At 44.9% G+C, this 24316-nt stretch overlaps 1 protein-coding gene across 1 annotated transcript in view; it reads left to right on the top strand.

Moving 5' to 3' along the window:
• Positions 1-21240, top strand: part of LOC107113246 (17-beta-hydroxysteroid dehydrogenase 13-like) — a 28962-nt gene extending 7722 nt beyond the window's left edge. Inside the window, exons 2-7 of the mRNA XM_015414547.1 lie at positions 2304-2411; positions 10269-10400; positions 13957-14063; positions 16598-16735; positions 19795-19911; positions 20812-21240. Coding sequence (XP_015270033.1) covers positions 2304-2411; positions 10269-10400; positions 13957-14063; positions 16598-16735; positions 19795-19911; positions 20812-20902 — 693 coding nt within the window. The 3' untranslated portion in view covers positions 20903-21240. The remainder of the gene's footprint in view (positions 1-2303; positions 2412-10268; positions 10401-13956; positions 14064-16597; positions 16736-19794; positions 19912-20811) is intronic.
• The last annotated feature ends 3076 nt before the right edge of the window (positions 21241-24316 follow it).

Genomic DNA, 24316 nt, shown 5'->3' with positions numbered 1-24316 from the left:
GATATGTGCTCAGGTGAAGCTTCGCCCTGAGCATTTGTGTAAAAAAAAAGAAGCCTTATTTTAACTTCCCGGAGGAGTCCGGGACAACAGGGAGGCCAGGTTGGGCTTTAAACTTTAAAGGTAAGTGCTTACCTTTAAAGTTTAAATGTACGGGGGGGGGGTTGAGCATGCGCAAAAATCGCCATTCTCTGAATGGCTGCCTATGCGCATGCTCAAACTGTCCTTTAAAAAAAAACACACACGCAGATGCCCGCAGCATGTGAGCGGGCGTCCACCGGAGGGCTCCGCAGACAGGAGGTAAGTCTGATCACGTTTATGCCGGCAGAAAGGCCGCGTCTGAACGCACCCAGTAGGTCTCAAATCTCCAACAATTTTGTCTGCTTCCTCAGGCTTCACTAAGTGAAAGGTATCAATATGAACATAAACTCATTACTTCCAAGTGATTATTTAAGGGTTAGAGCCAAACTAGGTTCAATGATGACTGTCATATTTACTTAATCCCATGTATGCCCCAGTAAGGACTGCCAACTTTGGGTTTAGAAATTCTTGGAGATTTGGGGGTAGAGGCAGGGGACAGCAGAGTTTGAGCAGACTTCAGCAGGGTATAATGCCATAGAGTCCATCCTCCAAAGTGGCTATTTTCTCTAGGCCATTTCCTCCAAAGTGGCTATTTTCTCTCTCTAGGATCTATGTAGTCTGGAGATCAGTTGTAATTCCAGGAAATCTTCAGGCTCCACCTGAAGTTTAAATGTACGGACGCTGGGGCGGGGTTCCCCCCGGGACCCGATTCCCTGGCGTCGGGGAACGGGCCTCTGGGGCAGGGGGTTTTCCGCCCCCCCGGGGGGATTTGGCAGCCCTAGTTGGCAACCTTGGTCCCAGTCATGTATAAAGCAAAATGTCTGACTTTAACAACCAAAGAGACATGTAGTGGTGACAGTGCTGGATTAGGATCTAAAAGACCCACATTCCGCTCCCTGCTTTGCCATTGAAGTGGCTGGATGAACCTAGGCCAGTCTCTCTCTCAGTTTACCCTAACTGACAGGATTATTCAAGATGGGTAGCTGTGCTTGTCCGTAGCAGCAGAAAAGAGCAAGAGTCCAGTAGCCCCTTAAAGACTAACAAAACACGTGGTGGGATATGAGCTTTCATGAGTCACTGCTTACTTCTTCAGATACAGCTCACAAAAGCTCATACCCTGCCACAAATTTTGTTCCTCTTTAAGGTGCTAATGGACTTTCACAGGCCAAAGTACAGAAGCATCTAGGACCCAGTTATCTGTCTTTTGGGCAGTCCATGGTATCTATACAACTCTCTGCCAAGGCCACGTTTAAAATTAATCTACTTTCTTCTTGTCAGCTTTCTTCACTGTGCAACTTTTGCATTCATACATAGTAATGGAGAATACTGTGGTATAAATTATCTTGATCTTGGTCACCAGTAGGGTTGTCAACAGTATTCTTCGCCGGGAGTGGGGGGCTCCCGGCCAGTGGCCGGTGCGTGTGTGCGCGCGTGCGCTCATCACCCCCGGGGCCCGATTCTGCGGCGTCGGAAATCGGGCCTCCAAAGCGGGGGTTTACCTGCCCCCCGCCCCACTTGGCAGCCCTAGTCACCAGCGACACATCCTTACACTTATGGATCTTTTCTAGCTCCTTCACGGCTGCCCTTCCCAGTCTCAGACTCCTTCTGATTTCTTGGTTGCAGTCTTCCCTTTTGGTTGATGATGGAGCCAAGGAATGGAAAATCTTGAGCAATTTCAGTTTCTTCATTGTCAACCTTAAAGCTGTATAGTTCCTCAGTAGTCATTACTTTTGTCTCCTTGATGTTCCGCTGTAATCCTGCTGTGGCAGTTTCTGCTTTAACCATCATCAGTTGTTGTTTCAAGTCATCACTATTTTCTGCCAGTAATACAATGCTATCTGCAAATTTCAAATTGTAAACATTCCTTCTGTCAATTTTCACTACACCTTCATCTAAACCTAATCAAGTTTTCCTTACGAAACATTCTGCATCTAGATTGAAGAGCTAGGAAGATAAAATACATCCCTATCTGACAATTTTGTCAACCAGAAGCCATCCTGTTTCTCCATATTCTTTCCTAAAAGTAGCCTCTTGTCCAGAGTATAGATTGCACATCAAAACAATCAGATGTTGTGGCACACCCATTTCTTTTAAAACCAAGCATAGCTTTTCGCGATCCACATAGCCAAAAGCTTTTGCGGTAGTCTATGAAACACAAGGTGATTTTCTTCTGACTGGTCACCGTGCCTGTGGGTCATGGAAGTTTCTCTGCTTTTTACATATAGCGTGGTGTTGAAGAAACAGCAGATCAATGCCGAAAGCTGGGTGCTGTTGTTCATACATATGTGGTGAATTGCCAGAAGAGGGAGGAAATCTACAGAACTGCAGATGAGGTAAGTGCTGTCAGAGTTTAAACATGCAGAGGAACAGAGTACCAACTGTTTAAATAAGAATAACAGTTTATTAAAGAATAAATAAATTGATAGAACAGAGGAGAGGGAGAGAGGCTTAATCAACTGACAAACTGCTGTGAGAGACAGGAATGAAGGCGGAGGGCTCAGCTGAAGCAGGAAGTCTCCAAAGAGCCAATCAGGAGACAGGAAGGACATAATTTGAAATTGTGGGAAGTCCCTCATCTAGCTATTCTAACCAGCAGTCCTTCAGCTGTCCCCTATAGGCTGTTTTTCTGATCATCTTCAAGTAGGTGCACTATAGATCTTGTATATTCCAACAGTAAGATGTAATTGTTGCAGCTCTAGACCCTTTCCTAGGCATCATAGAAGGTGTCATGGCTCAGTGGTAAAGCACTCAGAAGGTCAGAACGGGTTAGAATGGATAAAAGGAAGTACTTCTTCACCCAAAGAGTAATTAACACATGGAATTCACTGCCACAGAAAGTGGTGGCGACTACAAGCATGGACAGTTTCAAGAGGGAATTAGATAAACATATGGAGCAGAGGTCCATCAGTGGCTATTAGCCACAAGGTATAGATAGGAACTCTCAGGCTGGGGCAGGTGATGCTCTGTATTCTTGGTGCTTGGGGGGGGCAACAGTGGGAGGGCTTCTAGTGTCCAGGCCCCACTGCTGGATCTCCTGATGGTACCTGGTATGTTTGGCCACTGCATGACAGAGTGTTGGACTGGATGGGCCATTGGCCTGATCCAACATTGGCTTATCTTATGTTCTTAAGATCTCAGGTTCAATCTATGGTATCTCCATTAAAAGGATCAGTTAGGATGTGATGTGAAGGATCTCTGCCTGAGACCCTGGAGAGCTGCTACCAATCAGTGTGGACAACAGTGATGTTGATAGGTCAACGGTCTGTATTGCACCTTTTCATGTATTGCTTTTCAGAGGTGCCCCAGTTTCAGCTCTGTGCATGTGTACTTAGCAGTGGTCTCCACAGAATTCAGTGGCACTTAATGCCAAAATAAGTATGCAGTCCTGTGAAATCAATGGGTTTAGTTACACTGGAGTAACTTTGCATAGGACTGCCCCACAAGTGGTTTGTCGGTGTGAATGTGTAGAGATAGAGACTCCCAGCTCAAACCTTTCAGGGTGGAAGCATCATTGAAACAGACGTGCAAGCACCAGGACAAAGAGAATCATGGTGATATGGGTGCATAAAATTAACCCTATTGGATCAGCTCAGCAGCTCACTGAGTCCAGCATCCTGTTTCCCACAGTAACCAACTAATGCCCACAGAAGGCCAATAAGCAGGGCCCACAGGCCACAGCTTCCTTTGTTGATATCCTCATCAATTGGTATTCAGCAGTACAGTGCCTCTGACCATGGAGGTTCTATTTAGACTTTATATCCGATCATCACTGACGGATCTGCCCTTGAGGGCCAGACATCTTATTAGAGATGACATCCTCAGAAGAAGGAACCGAGGTTCTCATTGACATTCTGAATAAATGATGATTAGAGTTCCAAAGTTACAGGTCTAAAACTATCCATGTTTATACCCTAGCACTAGCAGAGAACTGATGGTCTACTCAGGTAATTTCATTTCAGAGTGTCTTTGGAGGTGAGGTAGGGCTGCCAACCTCCAGGTGGGCCCTGGAGATCTCTTGGAATGACAACCAATCTCCAGACAACAGAGATCAGATCCAAAGATCAGAAAACAGCTGCTTTAGAGAGTGGGCTCTGTGGCATCTTACTTTGCTGAGGTCGCTCCCCCAAATCTCCAGGAATTTTCCAACCTGGTGTTGGTAAGGTGAGGTGGGTTTTCTTCAGACAGTCACAAAACAGGGAAGAGGGTCAACTATGCTGAACTGTTGGAAGTAGGTGGGTTATTCAGTACAGCCATTACCTGCAGTGAGGGATAGGATACCGGGAATGGGAAGGGAGGGTAAGAAGAGATTAAAACTGTTAGGGATTTCAGTGTAAAAAAGCAGAGATAATAAATGCAGCAGGATGCTTGTATTGGATTTAAACAAGAAAGTTTACTTCACTAATGAGGGAAGGGTCACTGGGAAATATGGCAAACAAAACAAAACAAAGAATTAACATCCCCTCTGACTATACTAACCTACATGTTGACTCTCTATAGTCTAAAACACATGTGCATGCCCCTGGCAGAGTTAGAGACAAAGAGTATTAAACTTTCTAAGCCTCTTGGAGCTGTTCTCTCAGGAGCAGTTCTCTCAGAGCTCTCTCAGCCCCACCTACCTCACAGGGTGTCTGTTGTGGGGAGGGGAAGGGGAAGGAGATTGTAAGCCGCTGTGAGACTCCTTCAGGTAGTGAAGGGTGAGTTATAAATCCAATCTCTTCTTCTTCTCTTCTTCTTCTTCTTCTACCCCAGGACATCTGCTGATCTATTGATTAACCAGTTGAAGAAACCCAAATTATGCATTTTGACTCCTTGCTCTGGCAAGAAATATGTGCATGGTCTGCTGTTGGGTCTCTCTCTATAGGATATCAACATTATTATTATTATTATTATTATTATTATTATTATTATTATTATTATTATTATTATTTTATATTATTACTACTACTACTACTACTACTACTACTACTACTACTACTACTACTTTCAGCTTCTACCCCGCTCGAACCCCCTAGGGGATCTCTGAGTGGCTTACAGTTACTCTGTTATCCCTAACTATGGCCACATCTTAATTGGGATGGTGACTGCCCTACCGGCACCCTGTAGATGGCGCTGTTGTTCTTCTTTTTTGATCTTAGCTCGGCACCTCGGCCTTCCGGCTTGGCTCCCTTCGGTTTTTCCTCCATTCTTCTCTTGCTGTCCTCAGCATACAAACATGTACATTCTTCCATGACTTCACGGAGAGAACTTGCAAACTCTAACAAAAGCCAATTATATCAAGACTATGGATTTATTTGGCTTGGAGGTGGCTGGAGATGACTCTCTTGGGGGGGGGTTGGGGGGGGTTTCCCCAGTTCCAGCTGCCTGAGATGCTGGAACTGGAAGGGCTGGGAATCAAACCTGGGACCTTGTGTATATATCATCTACCCCAGCTTGAAATTGTATTTTCGAGTGATGTAACCTATTTGTAGCCTCATGGTTGAAGAACTAGACAGCACTCTATTCAGCAAACAGTTCATGTCAAAGCATGTTTATTTCCACAGACATAGTGTCAGTTCTTGACATGTGGCAGCAGACACCATCATTCACAGCCAGTCCTACTTCTATATTGTGCCACTTTTGTTGTTTATTTGCTGAGAGCAGAGCCAACAGGCAGGTGGGGCAGAAACAGAAGACTTTCCCATCTCAAACTGGAAACCAGAGGGCACATGTCCCTCTAGGATTTCTGTCTCCATGCTTGTTCCCACATTCTGCATCCAAGCCACACCCCTCAAAGACTTCTCTCATTGGTGGTGCACTCATGAACACTCTTGGTAGCCAAGCCAGTAGCCAGGAACACTGACACCGCTTCCTAAGGAACTACATGTTTCCCTGTTTATATTTTTTATTTTTGAGCCACCTTGTGACAGAAAGGTTTCAGAGGCCCTGCCCATTTTAGCAGTCACCCCACACCCTTGTTTCTCCCAAGGTGCCTGTCTGATAGGTATCTCTTTCTGCTCAAACTTGTAAGTCTGCCTCCAGCTGAGATCTGTCACACAAGAAATAATGTCTAGAGGTGTATGAAACTGAGGCAAAACTAAGTTTGACTTGTTATTAGAATGGTTGGCATATAAAGGACTCATTGGTTATATATATATATATCCAATGTTGATTAATTTACAGTTTAAGAGAGAGGATAATAATAACAATTATCATATGGCTGTGTGTGTAGTATAGCCAGGAGGTCCTAAGATTGTCTGGCAGCCAGAATTTCTAACTTTTTTTTTTTTTGCATTATACACCACTAAGTGGCAAACTAGACTTGTTTGGGGGGCTGAGAGAGTTCTGAGAGAACCGTGACTGACCTAAGGTCCCCCAACTGGCTTCATGTGGAAGAGTGGGGAATCGAATCCAGTTCTCCAGGTTAGAGTTTGGTGCTAACTACTGCACCAAACTGGCTCTCTAAGGGAGAGGATTATAAGGGTAAATGGGAAAATGTTAGTGAAAGTCATATGTTGCAAGAAGAATGGGATTGGATTTGGGATAAAATCTCTAGGAATGTAATAATGGTTTATAAGAAGAAAAGGTTTGATAACCTTCATTTGACATAGTTTTTGACACCTTTAAGGTTAGTGTTTTTATTAATATATATGTATATGAGTGTGTGTATATCTGTCTACTTATCTCTGTTTGTCTAATCTGCATCTTTATGATGCAGATTTTAGGCTTTGACAGATCCCAAATGCAGGTGTATGGCATGAGTTTGGAGACTGCCAATTAATTACATCATTTTGGGGGGAAATTTTTACTTAAAGACATTATTGGTTATGAAATACCATGGGAACCAAACGTTTTTCAGAGGTTTAGTTTGTTCATTTGTTTTAACATCTGTGTTGGTTCTGATGAAGTCAGTGTGGTTACTATGGCAGGAATGTGTGTCATAAATGCATGGAAAACTAAGGCTTTGATACCAATTGCAAACTGGTATAAAAAGATTTGGGCAGTATCCCTTTTGCCCAAGATTACTCATTATGAGAGAGAAATGGAGAGACCTCAGTCAAACAGATTTGTAAGAAACTGGATTTTATTTGCTGAACATTGGAATACGAACTTTTGTGTTTTTACTACCTTAATTTTTTTAATTAATTATATAGCAATTATATAATAATTATATATAACATATATATAATTATATATAATTATAATTATATATATTATATATCTCCTTATATATAACACTGTTTTGGTCGTGGACTCTTGAACACGCTCCCAAATCAGTTGGCCCACTGGTGTGTCACTCAAATGGCATCTCTACCCACTGCCTGCATGGCTACCTGCGTTGCCATAGCCCTGCCCACTGGAGCACCGCCCAGCATCTCAGCCTCAGTCTGCTTGCAGCCGGCGCCCAGGCCAGACGCTCCAGTTGGCGGCCGCTTCTCAGGCCGAGCCCGATCCTGGCAGCGCCACAGTGGACATCATCGGCCAAGCCTGACTACAGGTATCCACCTGGCCTGCTAACTGATGGGGGCCGGCACGCTGCTGGGACAGAGGACGGTGGAGGCGGCCCAGAGGTCACCAGACGCGGCTGAGCCCGATTGCAGCTACCCGCCTGGCCTGCACATGGATGGGGGCTGGCATGCGGCTGGGGTGGAGGGTGGTGGAGGCGGCCCGGAGGCCACCAGGCACGAAGCCAGTGCTGGGCCCTTCCATCACCCCTCGACCCCTGGGGTGGGGGGAGGGGGGGAAGCGGGGGAAGAGGGGGGGCTGTCTTCCTAGAGCTCGTTGTATTCCTTCTATGCAACGGACATTGCTCCTAGTAATTATATAATTATAATTATATAACAATTAAAATTAATAAAGGTGATCAGGTCTCCCACTATTGCCCAGTAGAGCAGTGGGGGAAAGATGGGAGAGGAATGGATGGAGGGGTAAAATCACAGAGTCTGGAATGCTTGAACATCACTATTTGGCTGATTGGTAATTGACTAGACAGTGGTCACGCTCATTAATGTTACTCTATTCTGTTAGATTGAATTGTTTTAAGGCTTTATGCAGTCCTGATAAAGACTGAGGAAATCCCTGCCACTCCAGAATAGGGCGTTAACCACTGGGTTCTTGAACTTTTGTTACAAAGCATTTTCAGACCTTTTCAGACCAATTGGGGACTATACTTTATTGTTGCAGGTGCTGTCTTTACAGCTGTTATATACTGGTTTCAATTATTTGAACCTATATTGATCTATTACACAGTGTTTGTTCTATTGGACTTCTTTGTTCACTGTGGTCCCTTAGATTTATTGTTTACCACCTGGCCCTAAACATCACACCAACTTGATGATGTCACTTCTGGGTTCATGCATGGTCGCAGTGCCTATTCCCTCACCTTGCATGTCCCCACCCCACTTGGCTGGCAACCCTAAATAACTGTTCCTCTTCTCAGAAGTGGAGTGTGTGTTATAGGGAACCATTCTGCCAAGATTTCCATGATACATTTGTGTAAATGTGTAAATTATTATGAGTAGACAGTTCTTTATGGTCACATCGCATGGCATTAACTGAAAAGTTCCATCTTGGGAAACAAACAGTTGTTTTTAATGGAATCACTCCTTGGGCCCCAGCTTGCCAGCTATCATGTCTGCTATCTTTTTTTAATTATGCCAAACTTAGTATATAATTAATATGGCAAAATTATAGAATTCTGGCTCACAGACTGCATGCTTTGGCACTTGAAGAATCTATTTTAAGTCTGAAGCTCACTTAAACCCACTGAAAATAATTGGTTTTTTAGAGTTCTTAACTGTGCTGGATTCCGCTGGTTGTATTTTGGGGGTTTTTTTCCATACTTCGGCCATGTTGTGCTGCTTCTGATGATCATGCTATCAGTGGGATCAGTTCAGACTTCCCCTCAGGAGTGCCATCTGTTCCAGGTTGCTGGCGTTTTTTTTGTACATTCGTTGAAGCGTTTGAGCATTTCAGCAGCCGCCTTCACTCTTTACATGAGAGTAGCCCCATTTACTCTTGTGTAAAGCACAGTAGCTGAAGCACAACAGATAATTTATTTGCACCGTTGGCTTCAGTATTGCTCCACTAGTTAGTTCGGGAACGGGCAGGCTCCTCCAGCAGAGGTGGTGTGGTGTGTGTGTGCTTGTCAGTAGAATTAAGGAGCGAGAACTTTGTCTAAAATGGCTGCCCTTCTCAGGGGACAGTGTCTACTGGGAGGGGACCAAAAACCAAGCTTCATGGGGGAAGGTCTCCTTTCTGAGTCCTGATGAAACTGGTGGCCACAGCAGAGATGTTTGGGGGATTTATTTTTTAAATTTGCCATTGCAGAACATGCTGTACCTTTAAAAGTATTTCAACCATCTGTTAAAAGTAGCACAACACAGAAAGTGTTCCCGTTGCAGAGGCCAGCTGGCCGCACCCCCTTTGCAAGGAGAGTGTTCAATGCCGGTATTACGATTCAAATCATTTTATTGGGTATCTCGTGCATTCAAGGATGATTACTTACTGACCATTGAAGAATGGCTTACAGAATATGGCTCCTGCAACAGGAACAGAAAGTGTGTGTGTGTGGTGTGAACAGTGGATTCTCCTCCAAGGGCTCAACAACACATCTGATGTACAACAGAGGCAGATAAACTGGGAGCTGATGTGTCAAAAACACTGCAATAGTTCTATACAGAGAGAGAAGACCAGACCAGACCGGGGGAGGGGGCGGGTGCACTTGCATGGCAGAGCAGAGGAAGTTGCCCCAACACAGGGACCTTCGATTGCGGAAATATTTTGCCATTGAAATGGAATTTTAAAAAATTAAAAACCCACTAGCCTGCCCTTTCTGGGAGAGTTTTTGCGTCCTAGTGGGTTGTGCTGGAAGTCACCAATGTGAAAAACTTAGTTCAGATTACAGAGCAGAGACTTTGTTGCAAATACATTTCGCTTTCCACCAAAAAAGGTGCGGGACAAACCAGTTTTATTAGGAATGGGGAGAAAAACATGGAAGATATGAGAAAGTGCCGGGATGTTTACGAAGTTGTGTGAACACAAGAAAAAAACACCCATGTTTACATTGGGTAATGCAAGTGGGTTTTTGTGAAAGACCCCAGTGTCTATCACCACCGCAGACTTGAAATAAATTGTATCCCTATAACAAGAAAGAGCTGAAACTTCATTCTCTCTGAATTTTCAATCCCTGTGGATTGCTTTGTATTTTATAGGTGAAAAAAGACGTTGGGGACATCAGTATCTTGATTAATAACGCCGGAGTGATAACCACGGGACATCTTCTTTCAGTCACGGATGAACAGATCCAGAGCATGTTTGATGTTAATGTTTTTGCTCAGTATTGGGTAAATGTAGTTAGTAATGCAAAGCTTTACCTGTATGGTAAGAATTACTGATGCCATGTTACAATCATACATATTGTGTGCAGGATATGCCCAATGCAACCTTATAAATTTGATATTACTTTCAATTTAGTATTAACACTGAGAATATGGTTTGCATTTTGCCCCTCACCTAATTATACTATCATTTTCATCTCAGTCCTAAGCAGAGTTATTCATTTAATCATAGAATCATAGAGTTGGAAGCAGTGTTCCCTCTAAACTGAGTTAGCGTGAGCTAGCTTACAGTATTTAGCCTTCAGCTCACATATTTTTGCCTTCACTCTGGAAGGGATGGCTACAGAGCAAGCTAATTTATGCAGTAGCCAAGTCACTCACTCACAACTTTGATGCCAGCTGCTCACAAAGTAGAATTTTTGCTCACAGGACTCCACAGCTTAGAGGGAACATTGGTTGGAAGGGACCTCTAGGGTCATCTAGTCCAACCCCCTGTACAATGCAGGAAATTCAAAAATACCTCCCACACCCCCAGTGACTGCTGTTCCATGTCCAGAAGATGACAAAAAACCTCCAGGATTGTTTCCTGACCCCAAAGTGGCAATCAGCATTTCCCTGGGTGTGTAAAAAAGGGCCACAAGAACTAAGCACTGAGGCAACCCTTCCTGCCTTCCCTCTCATAATCTGCCTAAATTCACAGAATCTGGATTGCTGTCAGATGGCTATCTTGCCTCTGTTTGAAAACCTCCAAAGGAGGAGAGCCAACCACTTCCTGAGGAAGCCTGTTCCACTGAGGAATCACTCTGTCAGGAAGTTCTTCCTAATGTTTAGCCAAAAACTCTTCTGATTTAATTTCAACCCCTAGGTTCTGGTCCGACCTTCTGGGGCAACAGAAAACAACTTTGCGCCATCCTCTATGTGACAGCCCTTCAAGTACTTGAAGATGGTTATCATATCACCTCTCAGTTGTCTCTAGGGCTGCCAAATGCAGCCGGGGGGCGGGGATTCCCCCGCTTCGGACCTCCGATTACCGGCGCGCCGGAATCGGGGCCCGGGGGAAACCCCACCCCCACGTGCGCGTCACCCGGAAGTGAGGTCGCACGCTGGGGGCGGGGCCACGCGATTTGAGGGGAAAACAAAGAGTTTTCCCCTGAGGCAGCCATTTGAGGGGAAAACTCTTTGTTTTCCCCTCAAATCGCGTGGCCCCGCCCCCAGCGTGCGACCTCACTTCCGGGTGACGCGCACGCGGTGTGCGCGCGCACGTGCCCGGGATCGTCCGGGAGCCCCCCGCTCCCAGACGATCTGAATTTGGCAATCCTAGTTGTCTCCTCTCCAGGCTAAACATACCCAGCTCCTTCAACCTTTCCTCCTTAGTCTCCAGACACCTCACTATCTTCGTTGCTCTCCTCTGGACATGTTCCAGCTTGTCTATATCCTTCTTAAATTGTGGTGCCCAAAACTGAACACAATACTCTAAGTGAGGTCTAATCATAGCAGAGTAAAGTGGTACCATCCCATCTCGTGATATGGACACTATATTTCTGTTGATACAGCCCAAAATTGCATTTGCTTTTTTAGCAACCACATCACACTACTGACTCATGTTCAAGATCGTCCTGTATCCTGACTCTGTCTTCTACCGTATTTGCCAACCCTCCCAATTTAGTATCACCTGCAAATTTAATAAGCATTCCCTCTATCTCTTCATCCAAATTGTTGATAAGGATGTTGAACAAAATAGGTCCCAGGACAGATCCTTGATGCACTCCGCTTGTCACTCCTCTCCAAGAAGATGAGGAAGCATTCACAAGCACTCTTTGAGTGCAATCTGTCGACCACTTACAGATCCACCTAACAGTCATAGGATTTCAAATGAATCAACTTTCTTCCTGTCAGCTTTCTTCATTGTCCAGCTTTCACACATATACATTATAATCCTCACACTATCAGTTTTGCATGGTGGTTATGTGTGCGGACTCTAATCTGGGAGAACCTGGTTTGATTCCCCACTCCTCCACTTGCAGCTGCTGGATGACCTTGGGCAAGCCATAGTTCTGACACAGCTATTCTTGAAAAAGAGCAGTTTCTGTCAGAGCTTTCTCAGGCCCACCTACCTCACAGGGTGTCTGTTGTGGGGAGGGGAAGGGAAAGGAGTTTGTAAGCCACTCTAAGACTCCAAGTGAAGGGCAGGGTATAAATCCAATCTCTTCTTCTTCTCTTCTTCTTCTTTTCTAGCTCCTTCACAGATACCCTTTCCAGTATCAATCTCCATCTGATTTCTTGGTTTCATTCCCCCTTTTGGTTGATAATGGAGCCAAGGAATAGAAAATCTTTAATAATTTCAGGTTCTTCATTGTCAACCTTAAAGTTGTGTAATTCCTCAGTTGTCATTACTTTTGTCTTCTTAATGTTCAGCTATAATCCTGCTTTGGCACTTTCTGCTTTAACCATCGTCAGTTGTCATTTCAAGTCATCACTATTTTCTGCCAGTAATACAGTGTCATCTGCATATCTCAGATTCTTAATGTTCCTTCCGTCAATTTTCACTCCACCTTCATCTAACGCTGATCCAGTTTTCCTTACGAAACGTTCTGCACACAGATTGAAGAGACAGGAAGACATAATCCTTGTCTGACAACTTTTGTCAACTGGAAACCATTCTGTTTCTCCATATTATTTATTTATTTATTCATTCATTCAATTTGTACCCCGCCCTCCCCGCGAACAGGCTCAGGGCGGCTTACACAGTTCTGTCCTAATAGCCTCTTGTCCAGGGTATAGGTTGCAAATTAAAAAAGAGAGAGAGAGAGAGATGTTGTGGTACAGCCATATCTTTTAAAACTAAGCATAGCTACGGTATTCATGACCCACATAGTTAAAAACTTTGCTATAATTTATGAAACACAAGCTGATTTTCTTCTGAAATTCTACTGTATGCTCCAGTAACCAACACAGATTTGCAATATGATCTCTAGAGCCAGTTTGGTGTAGTGGTTAAGTGCACGGACTCTAATCTGGGAGAACCGGGTTTGATTTCCCCACTCCTCCACTTGCAGTTGCTGATGTGACCTTGGGTCAGTCACAAGCTCTGGCACAGCTGTCCTTGAAAAAGAGCAGTTTGTGTCAGAGTTCTCTCAGCCCCACCCACCTCACAGGGTGTCTGTTGTGGGGAGGGGAGGGGAAAGGAGTTTGTAAGCCGCTCTGAGACTCCAAGTGAAGAGCGGGGTACAAATCCAATCTCCTCCTCCTCCTCCTCTTAGTTTTCTGAATCAAGCTTAATCATCTGGCATTTCTCATTCCATATATAGTAAGCCAGGATCCACGTGTTCACTCCCAAGTCCTTGCTTGCAATCCTATTACATTGCTTAGTAGATGTCTCACCCTATTGATTGCATTGACTCACACTGTGTGATCTACCTTGAGTCTCACTGAGAAAGGCGGACTATAAACAAAACCAAACAAACAAACAAACCATTGAGAACAGACCCATTTCTGATTGACAACTTCCTCAGATTTGGCTTCTAACATTTGCTTGTTCGTTTTACCTTTAATTGTTCTCAAGACTGTGAAAGCATTCTTGCCAGCGATGATTGAAATGAACCACGGCCATATTGTCACAATTGCTTCAAGTGCTGGTTTTCTGAGCGTGCCATTCATGGTGACTTATAGGTATGTATTACCTGCAGGGGTCGTTTCGTAGAAAAAGAGCTAGGGGAACTCATTAGCATAACTCATTAGCATATGCCACACCCCCTGACATCACCGGAAGTGTGTCATAAGGCCACACACCCCGCCCCCAACGGTCCCGGCCACCCCTCATGGGGCTCGGCAGTGGAGCTGCAAAGCCGGCGGGGGTGCAAGGAAGCCCCGCGAAGGCCCTCCCTGGCCCCAGGCAGGCAGGGGTGGGGAGAGGCAGGGAGGAAGCAACTTACCCTCCCTCTTCTCCTGCCTCCTCCTGGCTGAATGAGGGCCGGAAGCGGGGCGGCCGGAAGCAGGGGGCGTACCTCACCCCCGTACCTCACCCGGGGGAACTGCGATCCCCTGCGATCCCTCCTGAAATGACCTCTGATTACCTGATTGTCATCTATCATAGTGACAAAATCAGACTCAGTGGGTTGTATCTCACAGATCTGTTCCACTGTGGGGTGCCTCCCCATTAGGGTTGCCAAGTCCGTTTCTCTTTGCAGCGGGGGGCTCCCGGACGGCGTCCCGAGCGCGAGCGCGCCGCATGCACGTCAGCCGAATATGACGTGATGACGCCGGGCACGCTGGGGGCGGGGCCACAGCCATCTGAGGGGAAAACTCTGAGTTGCAGAGGGACGGACAGCTTGTCTCTAGATGTAGATCAGTGCATGCGTGTGGAGTGTAAGGCACCATTCAGTGGCCCAAGTGCCATCTCACACACTGCAGCTCCTGTGGCACAGTTTGAACAGTTGTGGGTCAGGTTTTAGTACATTTTTATCCCAAATAACAAGAATCTTCCTGGCTTTCAAAGCAGCATAAGTAAATGAACGTATATTAATTTTTATATATATATATATGTAATTTACTTTATTTATACCCTACCTTTCCCTCCAATGGGGACCCAAAGCGGCTTAAATCATTCTCCTCTCCTCTGCTTTATTCTTAAAACAACCCTATGGAAGTAGATCCGGGTAGTCAGCCATGTAGTTCTGAAGCAGCAGAGCAAATCTAGAGTCCCAGGGGCACCTTTAAGACCAACAAAGGTTTATTCAGGGTATGAGCTTTCGTGTGCAAGGCACACTTTTTCAAATACATTGGAACGGTAGATGGAGGTCCAAAACTTACAGACAGGGATTTAACAGCAAATTAACATGTGACACGATGATGCTTAAGTTATGCAAACAGTGTGACGTTCTTGTCCTCTCCCCCCACACACACCTTTTCAAGTGCCAAAACAACCACAGGGGAAGGGACAATTCTCCACGCGTTGACTGAATGCATGGGGAGGAACGGAAAGCATAAGCTCCCTGCACCATCACCAGTTGCCCCTCTCGGTGATCTGGGATGCTACTTTCCAAATTCGGGGAGGCAGTGTACACACAGGTATTTCCTCCAGACAGAGGCTCGGTGCTCATGAGCCATCAATCACAGGGGGCAGGGCTTTTTTTGTAGAAAAAGCCCAGCAGGAGGAACTCATTAGCATAATAGGCTACACCCAACAGCAGACACTCATTAGCATATTAGGCCACACCCTTGACAGCACAGCACATTAGCCTATTAGGCCGCACCCCCATGTTACCAGAAGTGTGGTCATCCAGCCACACCCACCTTTTGCTTCTTATTCTGTTTACTTTGTTGTCAAAACCCAGGGCCTTTTTTTGTAGCAGGAACTCCTTTGCATGTTAGGCCACACACCCCTAATGTAGCCAATTTTAATGAGTTTCTGCTGTTGGGTGTGGCCTATTATGCTAATGAGTTCCTGCTGGGTGTGGCCAACTCAGGAGGCCAACTCTGTTCCTGTGCGTTCCTGCCCAAAAATAGCCCTGACAGTGGGAGGGCAGGGCCAGTACGCTAATGCCCACCCGCCCACCCTCTCTGTACATTCATCCAGTGTTCCAAAGGGTTTGTGTATATAGAGCTAAGGTGAGCTGCTGAGACACTTAGAGGGAGAGCTTTGCCAAAGGGTCTGTGGCAGCTCGTTCCAGAAGAGGATAAAGCTGTGATCCCAAATGTGGCTCCCATGGATGCCACAGTGCCTTCTCCCCCAACACTTGTAATACTCCCCCAACACTGCTGGTGTGACCTTGGGTCAGTCATAACTTAAGTTCTTTCAGAGCTGCTCTCTCAAAGGCAGTTTTTGAGAGAGTTCTCTCAGCCCCACCTACCTCGCAGGGTGTCTTTTGTGGGGAGGGGAAGGGAAAGGGATTGTAAACCGCTCTGAGACTCCTTCGGCAGGATTAAAGAGTTCCTTGCCAGCATATGTGGGAGTGACTCCGTGGGTGGAGCCAATTTTTCTGATTCTTCTATCCTCCCACAGTTGAAAATATTAGCCCCGTTAAAAATTAGTTGACCAGCAGGAACAGAGGTAAATCTCAGAGTTTAGCCCTTGAAAAAAAAACAGTTTTATCCATGTGCAAAAGAAAAGAAAAAGAAAAGAAATAGGCTTTAAATACACGTAGTGACCTAGAATTAGTATTTCTGTAAGTAATTTCTTACTTTTCTTCCCTCCCGTCCTCCAGCTCATCCAAACATGCTCTTGTTGGATTTCATCACTCTCTGACAGAAGAACTATATTTTTTGGGAAAGGATGGAATCAAGACAACATGCCTATGTCCGAGTTTTATTAACACTGGCTTTGTGAAGGATTTACTTCCGAAGTAAGTACAGCAGAGAGAGAAAAATACAGTCTAAAATCTCATTACTAACACTAGCTCATATCCATCCATAGGGTTTCTCTAATGGATTGGCCTTTCCATTTGAGGAAGTTGGAGCATTGCATTTCCACTGGTTCCCCTCTCCCACTGCAGATCCCCACTTTGCCCCGTATGCTGCTGCTGTGGGTCTGCTGACCCTGGGAACAAAATTTCAGGGAGCTCAGCAGCAGGGGAGGGAAGCAGAAAAGAGCCAGTTTGGTGTAGTGGTTAAGTGTGCAAATTCGAGGGGCGTGGTGATGCCAAGAAAGATGACAGTCACTCAATCTGTCGACTCCGACCCTCTTCCCTCTTCACACCTTGCTATTGACCTCAATCGAGACCCCCATTCACAAAGGAATGGGTAAGAAAGACAGCCCTAAACTAATCTCAGCCAAAATAACTCCTAGAAACGCTCAGGACTTTTTAAATTCAAAAATTAGTAAAACAGAGCTGGGAAAATCAGGCGCGGTGACACCTAAAATGGCGGCACATCCGTCTTTAACTAAAGCTCCCGAATCAATGGCAAACAGACAAGACCTCCCTTTTCTTTTAGAAAGAATGGAACAATTAGCTGACATACATTCGAGGTGGGGCTGAGAGAGCTCTTGACGGAAATTGCTCTTTTTTCAAGAACAGCTCTTATCAGGACTACGGCTTGCCCAAGGTCATCCAGCCAGGTGCAAGTGGAGGAGTGGGGACTCAAACCCAGTTCTCCCAGATTAGAGTCCGCACACTTAACCACTACACCAAACTGGTTCTCTGGAAGCCCAGCAGAACCAGTGCAATGTACAGTGCCCAGCAAACCCTGTGCCATAGTGGCAATGTCAATAAAATACTTATATTTATAGCCTATTAGTGTCATTTCTTAAAAGAAAAAAGCACCTGTATAAATTATTGTGTTCCTGTGAGCACAGAAAAACAGCACCTTGTTGGTTTACATTTTGTTGAGTGCCTGTGTGCACTAGTTTGTGTATATGAGCCGTTACTGCCAGGGTTTGGATGTTACATTTATGTATGTTAACAGATGTAAGAGATGACACTAATAGGCTATAAATATAAGTATTTTATTATAGTTTGTCTCAGCGTTCTACCCTTCTTTTTTTGCTAATTATACGCTGGGGAGATTTCCCTTCTTAATAGGTCTATAGCGTCGATGTCAGCTGATGCCAAGCCCAGAATCAGTCCAAGAAAGGGGGGAGGTTGGAAGTCCAGCAGAACCAGTGTCGTTCTGTCACCAAGCAGGGCAGGGATGAGACAGGGCTGCCATATTTTGAAAAGTAAAAAAGAGGGCTTATTTCTAGTCTGACTACTTTAAACAACTGATTACGATGACACATCTCATTTTAAATACCCTTCCTGTTTAAACTGAAGGGCTAGAGGGCAAAACAGGCTCAGGCTCCCAACCCCAAAAGAGGACATTTTCATCAGGACACCAAAAAAAAAGAGAGAGGGCATCTGGTAACCCTAGATGAGAAAGTCTTAAGACCAAGAAGTGAAAATAAAGGAGGGGGGACACGGAAAAATTAGGTGAAGGGAAACAGAAATTAATGAGAAACATGTGGAGAGGAATTAAGAGAGAGAAAGGTTGTTTTGTCTTGCTGCAGCACCCTAACTACTGCTTTACTAGATCTGGCTGAGCTGGGTGCAAGGAAAGGAAGAGGGAAAGGCTGGATTATTGGAGAAAATAACCTGTAGGCTAACAGTCCGTTGTTGTTAAGCAAGTTTGCTTCAGTCTTGGAGAAAGGGAAGTGTAGCCGATCCTAGCTATACTCAGACTTCCCTGCACCCCTAGTGGCTGCAGCCAGAACTGCATTTTAAAAATAAAAGGAAAGACGTTTGGCTGGACACTTCATGACGCTGGCTTCAAGGGCCCCTTTCAAGGGCCTTCCCCAAGCTGCGCCCGGGGTGGACTGCTCTCCCGCTTCACCCTTGGTATGCCACTGATAGAGTGGCCAACATTCACCTAGTAAATCTCTACAGCAGAGTGGTCCATTATCCCAGTGTTGTCTCTCATCTTGCTCTTCCTTGCTGGTTCATTTGCCTCCACTTCCTAGTCTGACTGGGAAATGAACCAACCTACAAGTGGTTGCTTGAGACAGGAAGGAAAACTTGACTGCAGGATAGAGAGGCCCCTCCCCGAGGCTCAGTGGTAGAGCATCAGCTTGGCATGCAGAAGGTCCCAGGTTCAATCCCGGGCATCTCCAGTTAACGGGTCAGGTAGTCGATGATGGGAAAGACCTCTCTAACTGAGAGCCTGGAGAGCTGATGCCAGTGTGAGTAGACCTCGATGGACCAGTTCTCTGATTCAGTACAAGGCAGCTTCATGTGTGTTCAAGACATTTTCTCTTTTGCCTTGCCACCATTGTGGTCACTACCTTTCTCCCTCTTCTTCTGGGAAAGAAACCACTTCACAGCCAAATACCTGAATCAGGTGACCAACTGCAGAGCCTAGATCAAGATGAGTAGGTGACCATATTAGTTGGTCTGTAGCAGCAGAAAAGAGCAAGAGTCCAGGAGCACCTTACAGACTAACAATATATTTGGCAGGGCAGGAGGTTTTGTGAGTCATGGCTCACTTCTGCAGAGCATGATATTCCCCCTTGGTGTTGGGGGAAGGTAGAGGTGGCAGTGCCAGCAGTGTGCAGCAAGGTGATATACCAGTGTTTAATTCACTGATATGCTACAGGAACACTAAGGTTGACAGCCCCTAATTGGGCAACCCCAGGAGACTTTGGGAGGAAGAAAAGGACTCTTCTTCTCTTGAAGTATGTTGTGAATCCTGTATGTATTTGTAAAGGGTGGTTACTTAGCTTTGGTACCAGTCAGAGCACGGTTGTCAGCATTAAATTAGCATGCTGTGGCTCAGCAGTTCCACCCGTCAATCTCCATAGCACAGGTTTTAATTCATGCCAGATATCAGAGCTTTAGGCATGTGGGGGCTTGCATGTCTGTCTGCCTGTCTGTCAATTAGAAACATACACATATATATATTAGCTGTTATTCTTATTTTCATTTAACTGCAGAACTGCTCCCGTTTTAGAAACTGAGTATACTGTCAATAAACTGATGGAAGGAATACTGACTAATCAGGAAATGATTGTTCTTCCACTATGTACAAAACTCTTTATAATAATGTTAAGGTGAGTGTCCTGTTCTTTGTGGCCTCAGATCAGGCGTTCCCCTACGGATTGACCAGCAGGGGTCACCCTCCCATTTTCATCCTTGGCCACACCTTCCTATGGTTTTCTTTTTACACAGTTTGCCCAGTTAGTCCCCACAGTAGAGCCCCGAGGACCTCTGTGCCCCTAGTCCCTTCTCTTAATGCCATCCTTAATGCCTGGCCCTCCCCGGTCGCTGAATGCTCTGTCAGCTCTCTCTGTGGCTTCTGCTGCCCCGCTGCCCCAGGCATCATCTGCCTGGCCCCACGGACTCCTCTGCAGTGTCCCCCTTCGATAAGTTCCTTCTTGCCTCCATGCTAGTCCCTGTGCCTCCGGCACTTCCCCCATCAACCACCGCCGGCACCTCTGGGTTCACCAGTTCCGGGCCTGTTTGTGCAGCCACTGCTGCCTCTGTGCCCCAGCTTCCTTCTCCAGCCTCCCTCTTCACTTTCCCTCCCCAAACCCCTTCTCCATCCTCCTCTTTAAACCCCTCAGCTGGCTGCCTTGTCCCTGTCCTCCTGCCGGCACTGGTGTGTCCCTTCCAGCCCAGTCATGTTTACTTCTGACCAGGCCACCAGAGGCCACCGCACGCTGGTCAGGGCTCTTGAAGCCAGGAAGGGGGCAAAAAGCCCCGCCTTGCTGCCTCTTCTGCTTCTTCTCCCTCACACGGCTCAGTGACTGAGCACTTTTTAAGGTGAGTTCCCCCAGTGTATGTCTGACAGCAAGTCTGGTCATGCACCCGTTACCTGACATGTGTCGAGCATATGACTTAACTATGCCCTATGCCTTTTTCTGGTTTGATTAAAATTGTTCAGCGGTTCCACAATCACCTTGACAGAATAAAAGTTAAACTTTCTCCACTCTTTCACATCTTCCTTCCAGGTTTCTGCCACAACGTGCTTGGAGATATTTCATAGCAACCGAAAGGGAGTGGATTGGTAACTACAGAGATATATATGAAAGGAGTAAGTAGATTAGCTGATGGTTAGCAGCTGTGTTCGTGGAAGGGAGTTAGCTGCTGACCATGAGAATCAGATCTGAGAAAGGCAAACTATACCTGTTTGGAGACATTTGGAAGATCCTGACTTCTGGAACACAGAGCCTTTGAGCTAGACGGATTTAAAAGCCCCTGGAATCCAAACCCAAGTTTCATGGTTGATGTTTCATTCACATAACATATTCTTATGCTTTGCTTAGAGTTGATATGCTATGACTGTTTAAATACTAAATACTCTCACACCAGTAATCATACTGGTCATACATAAATATTCATTTACTTGATTAATTGCATTTAAAAATATTTGCGTATTACCACCATTCGGATGTAGATTATTTCTTTTCGACATACTGAAAATGGTATTTAAAAGTATTTAATAAAAGTATTTAATAAAAATATTATCCACTGTTGGAGGGAAATCCCATCTTTACTCTTTTATTTCATATCTTTTTTATAATCTCACACCACAACAAAGAAGTCCCAAATATAAATAAGCCTACTCTTAACTCTATAGTTAACATTGGGCCTCATTGGTTAAATTCGGCCAGCGCACATTACCAAGAATGCTTTCACTGATCAATCTACAGATTAAAGGTTACATTCCCAATTATATTAAATTAGGATTGTCTGGTCTGTCAGACCAGCTAGCACAGAATGGGGGTGAAATTACCAGAAGCAAGGAGGGAAGAAGCCGTAAATAAACACGACATGCCTACATCACCCAGAAGTAATGTAGGCACACCAGGGATGTTGGGGACAACACTCTGGTTTGTGGACAAAACCTCTATGGTAGAATTAGCTCCTACCATAGAGTTTTGCCCAAAAGCCAGAGTGTCACCCCTGGACATGCCCGTGTCCCTTCTGGGTGACGTAGGCATGTGACATTTATTTCCAGCTTCTTGCCTGTTTGTGGGGGTAATTTCCCCCCCCCCGCCAAGCCAGCTGGTCAGTGACGGAGAGGAGCACTCGAAACCAGGGTACCCCTGTCCCCATGAGGGGGTCTGGCATCCCTATATTAAATTGACCGAGGCTGGACATAAAATGGAAGATTATACTAAATGGCAAACTTTAAGAACATAAGAGAAGCCAATGCTGGATCAGGCTAATGGCCCATCCAGTCCAACACTCTGTCACACAGTGGCCAAAAATACCAGGTGCCATCAGGAGGTCCAGCAGTGGGGCCAGGACACTAGGAGCCCTCCCACTGTTGCCCCCCCCCCAGCATCAAGAATACAGAGCATCACTTGCCCCATTGATGTGATGCAGAAGTTGTCTATGTGGGATGCAGGGTTTTCATATGTTACTAAGAATTAACTCTCCCTCAATCTCCAGGTTTACCTGCAGATATGGCGTGCTGTCTCCTGCTGATTCTACCTGCCAACTGTTAACTTTTGCCTTGCTAGTGGTAATAACAGAACTCCTATCTATATATCTATTTCTCAAATGTGGCCCCCACTGGCAGATATCTAAATCCACCAGTCAGTGCCACAGTGACTCTAAACAGATGTTTCTGCAAACTTGGGAAACCCCCTAGGTTTGCAGAAGAATCTGACATTTTTTAAAAAAAATACATGGCGGGGGGGTTGGGGTAAATGCCTCTAATCCAGGTCCCTTGCAAGGTTCCAGTGGAAAAGGGGATAAAGCTCAAAATGAAACAAAACATTATGGAAAAACTGAAAGGACAGTCAAGGCAGAATAACCTTCAGAATGGATCGATCCAATTATCTGTTATTTATTTCATTCAATTTATATCCTGCCCTATCTCGCGGGCAGGCTCAGGGCAGCTTACAACATTCAGTAAAACAATAAATAATAATCCAAAGAATAAATAATAATTCATAAAATCAACAGTTGCAGTTAAAATTCCCGATGGCAGCTAACAATTTCTAATTATAGTGCCTGCTGCGCTAATGTTAGGGAGGGCACATTTCTCTTAAAGAGAACACAGCACCGAGATCACTGACTGGTATTCGTTATGACAGACCTTGCAAACATTTAAGAGTTTCACTGGCTCACTGCTTCCTTCCAGGCAAAAGTCAAAGTGTTAGTTATTGTCATTAAAGCCTTAAACAGTCTGAGACCAGGACACACAGCCTGTGTATAATATCATAGTGCCATAAATGGTAGATCAGTTGCAGAAAAGAGTACCTCAGTGCTAACTAAAGGTTACTTGGTCCACATTTCAGTCTGCTGCAACAACATTTCATAAAGTTTATAGCAATAAATATTGCAGTCACCTAAAACTTAAAATGGTTCACTGGAACATTGTACTGCTTAGTGAAGAAGGACCAAATGAACACCATATTTTGTTTGGTACAACAGTGTATTATAATTAGAAGAATTCTGTTCATCTGATTTCACATCAATTGTATTTAATCAGCCTCTGACTGCACACCTTGCCGAGAGAGGAGAAACTGGAAGTTAAAACTTCAGGACAAAAGAATGTCTGCAAGAAATGCAAGATAGATTGCTGATTATAATCTAAGTATAAAATGCAAGATGATAGACCCTTGTGTTGATTGGTGTCTACAAAGTCACCCAAAGAGATGTTAATGCTTTATCTTTTGCATACGCAATTGTACTTTTGGGTTTGTTTGTTTTTTAAAAAAATGCTATTTTGAAAGCCATGTGAAAGATCCCTAAAAGAATTTCAAACTGTAACCACTCAGAACATGACCCTATTCACTGGCTGCGTTGCCTGAGTCCCGCCCACAGAAGCAGCACCCATGAAAATTTACCTCAGATGGGGGAGACTCCAGCCCTGCCGTTTCGCACTGTTGCTGTGCCCGGCCCTGCCTCGGCCTGCCTCAGAAGACGGAGACTCCAGCTGTGAGATATCCTTCTGCCTCTGGTAAAGGGGACCTATATGACTTCTGTTATCCTTTGACCTTTTACCTCAAGTGCCCAAACCTTTCCTGACAGATATAAAAGAATGTAAACAAGTATAAAGCCAACAGTCATGATAGTCTGACCCACAAATCAAACAGTCATTAAGACTTATAAGGAATGCTATCTATGTATTACCATCTGAAGCACTACAACATGATAAACGAATCATAAGAAAATCCTTGAACCATGATACATAATCAACGTCGTCTCCGGATTATATAACAACGTTTCAAAAAATGGATCTTCTTCAGGAGATATTCTGTAGTGTACAAAAATACAATTTTTAGAATACATGCTACACCAATAACAAGAGACAATACAAAAATTTTAGTGCTATCTTACATAATGGTGCAAAAGCTCTCTGTTTCATAAGTGCTAGACAACAAGTCTTAAGAAATCTGTAAGGGAACATTACTATATTACAGATTTCTTAAGACTAGAAACGATATAATACTCCTGAGGGTCCTTTCACTGACCACTCACTCTCAAGTACCCAGTTTC

Source organism: Gekko japonicus, unplaced genomic scaffold (assembly GCF_001447785.1).
Source record: "Gekko japonicus isolate JY-2015 unplaced genomic scaffold, Gekko_japonicus_V1.1 scaffold545, whole genome shotgun sequence".
Taxonomy (NCBI): domain Eukaryota; kingdom Metazoa; phylum Chordata; class Lepidosauria; order Squamata; family Gekkonidae; genus Gekko; species Gekko japonicus.
Note: the sequence above shows the minus strand (reverse complement) of the source record. Positions and strands in the feature narration are given on the sequence as shown.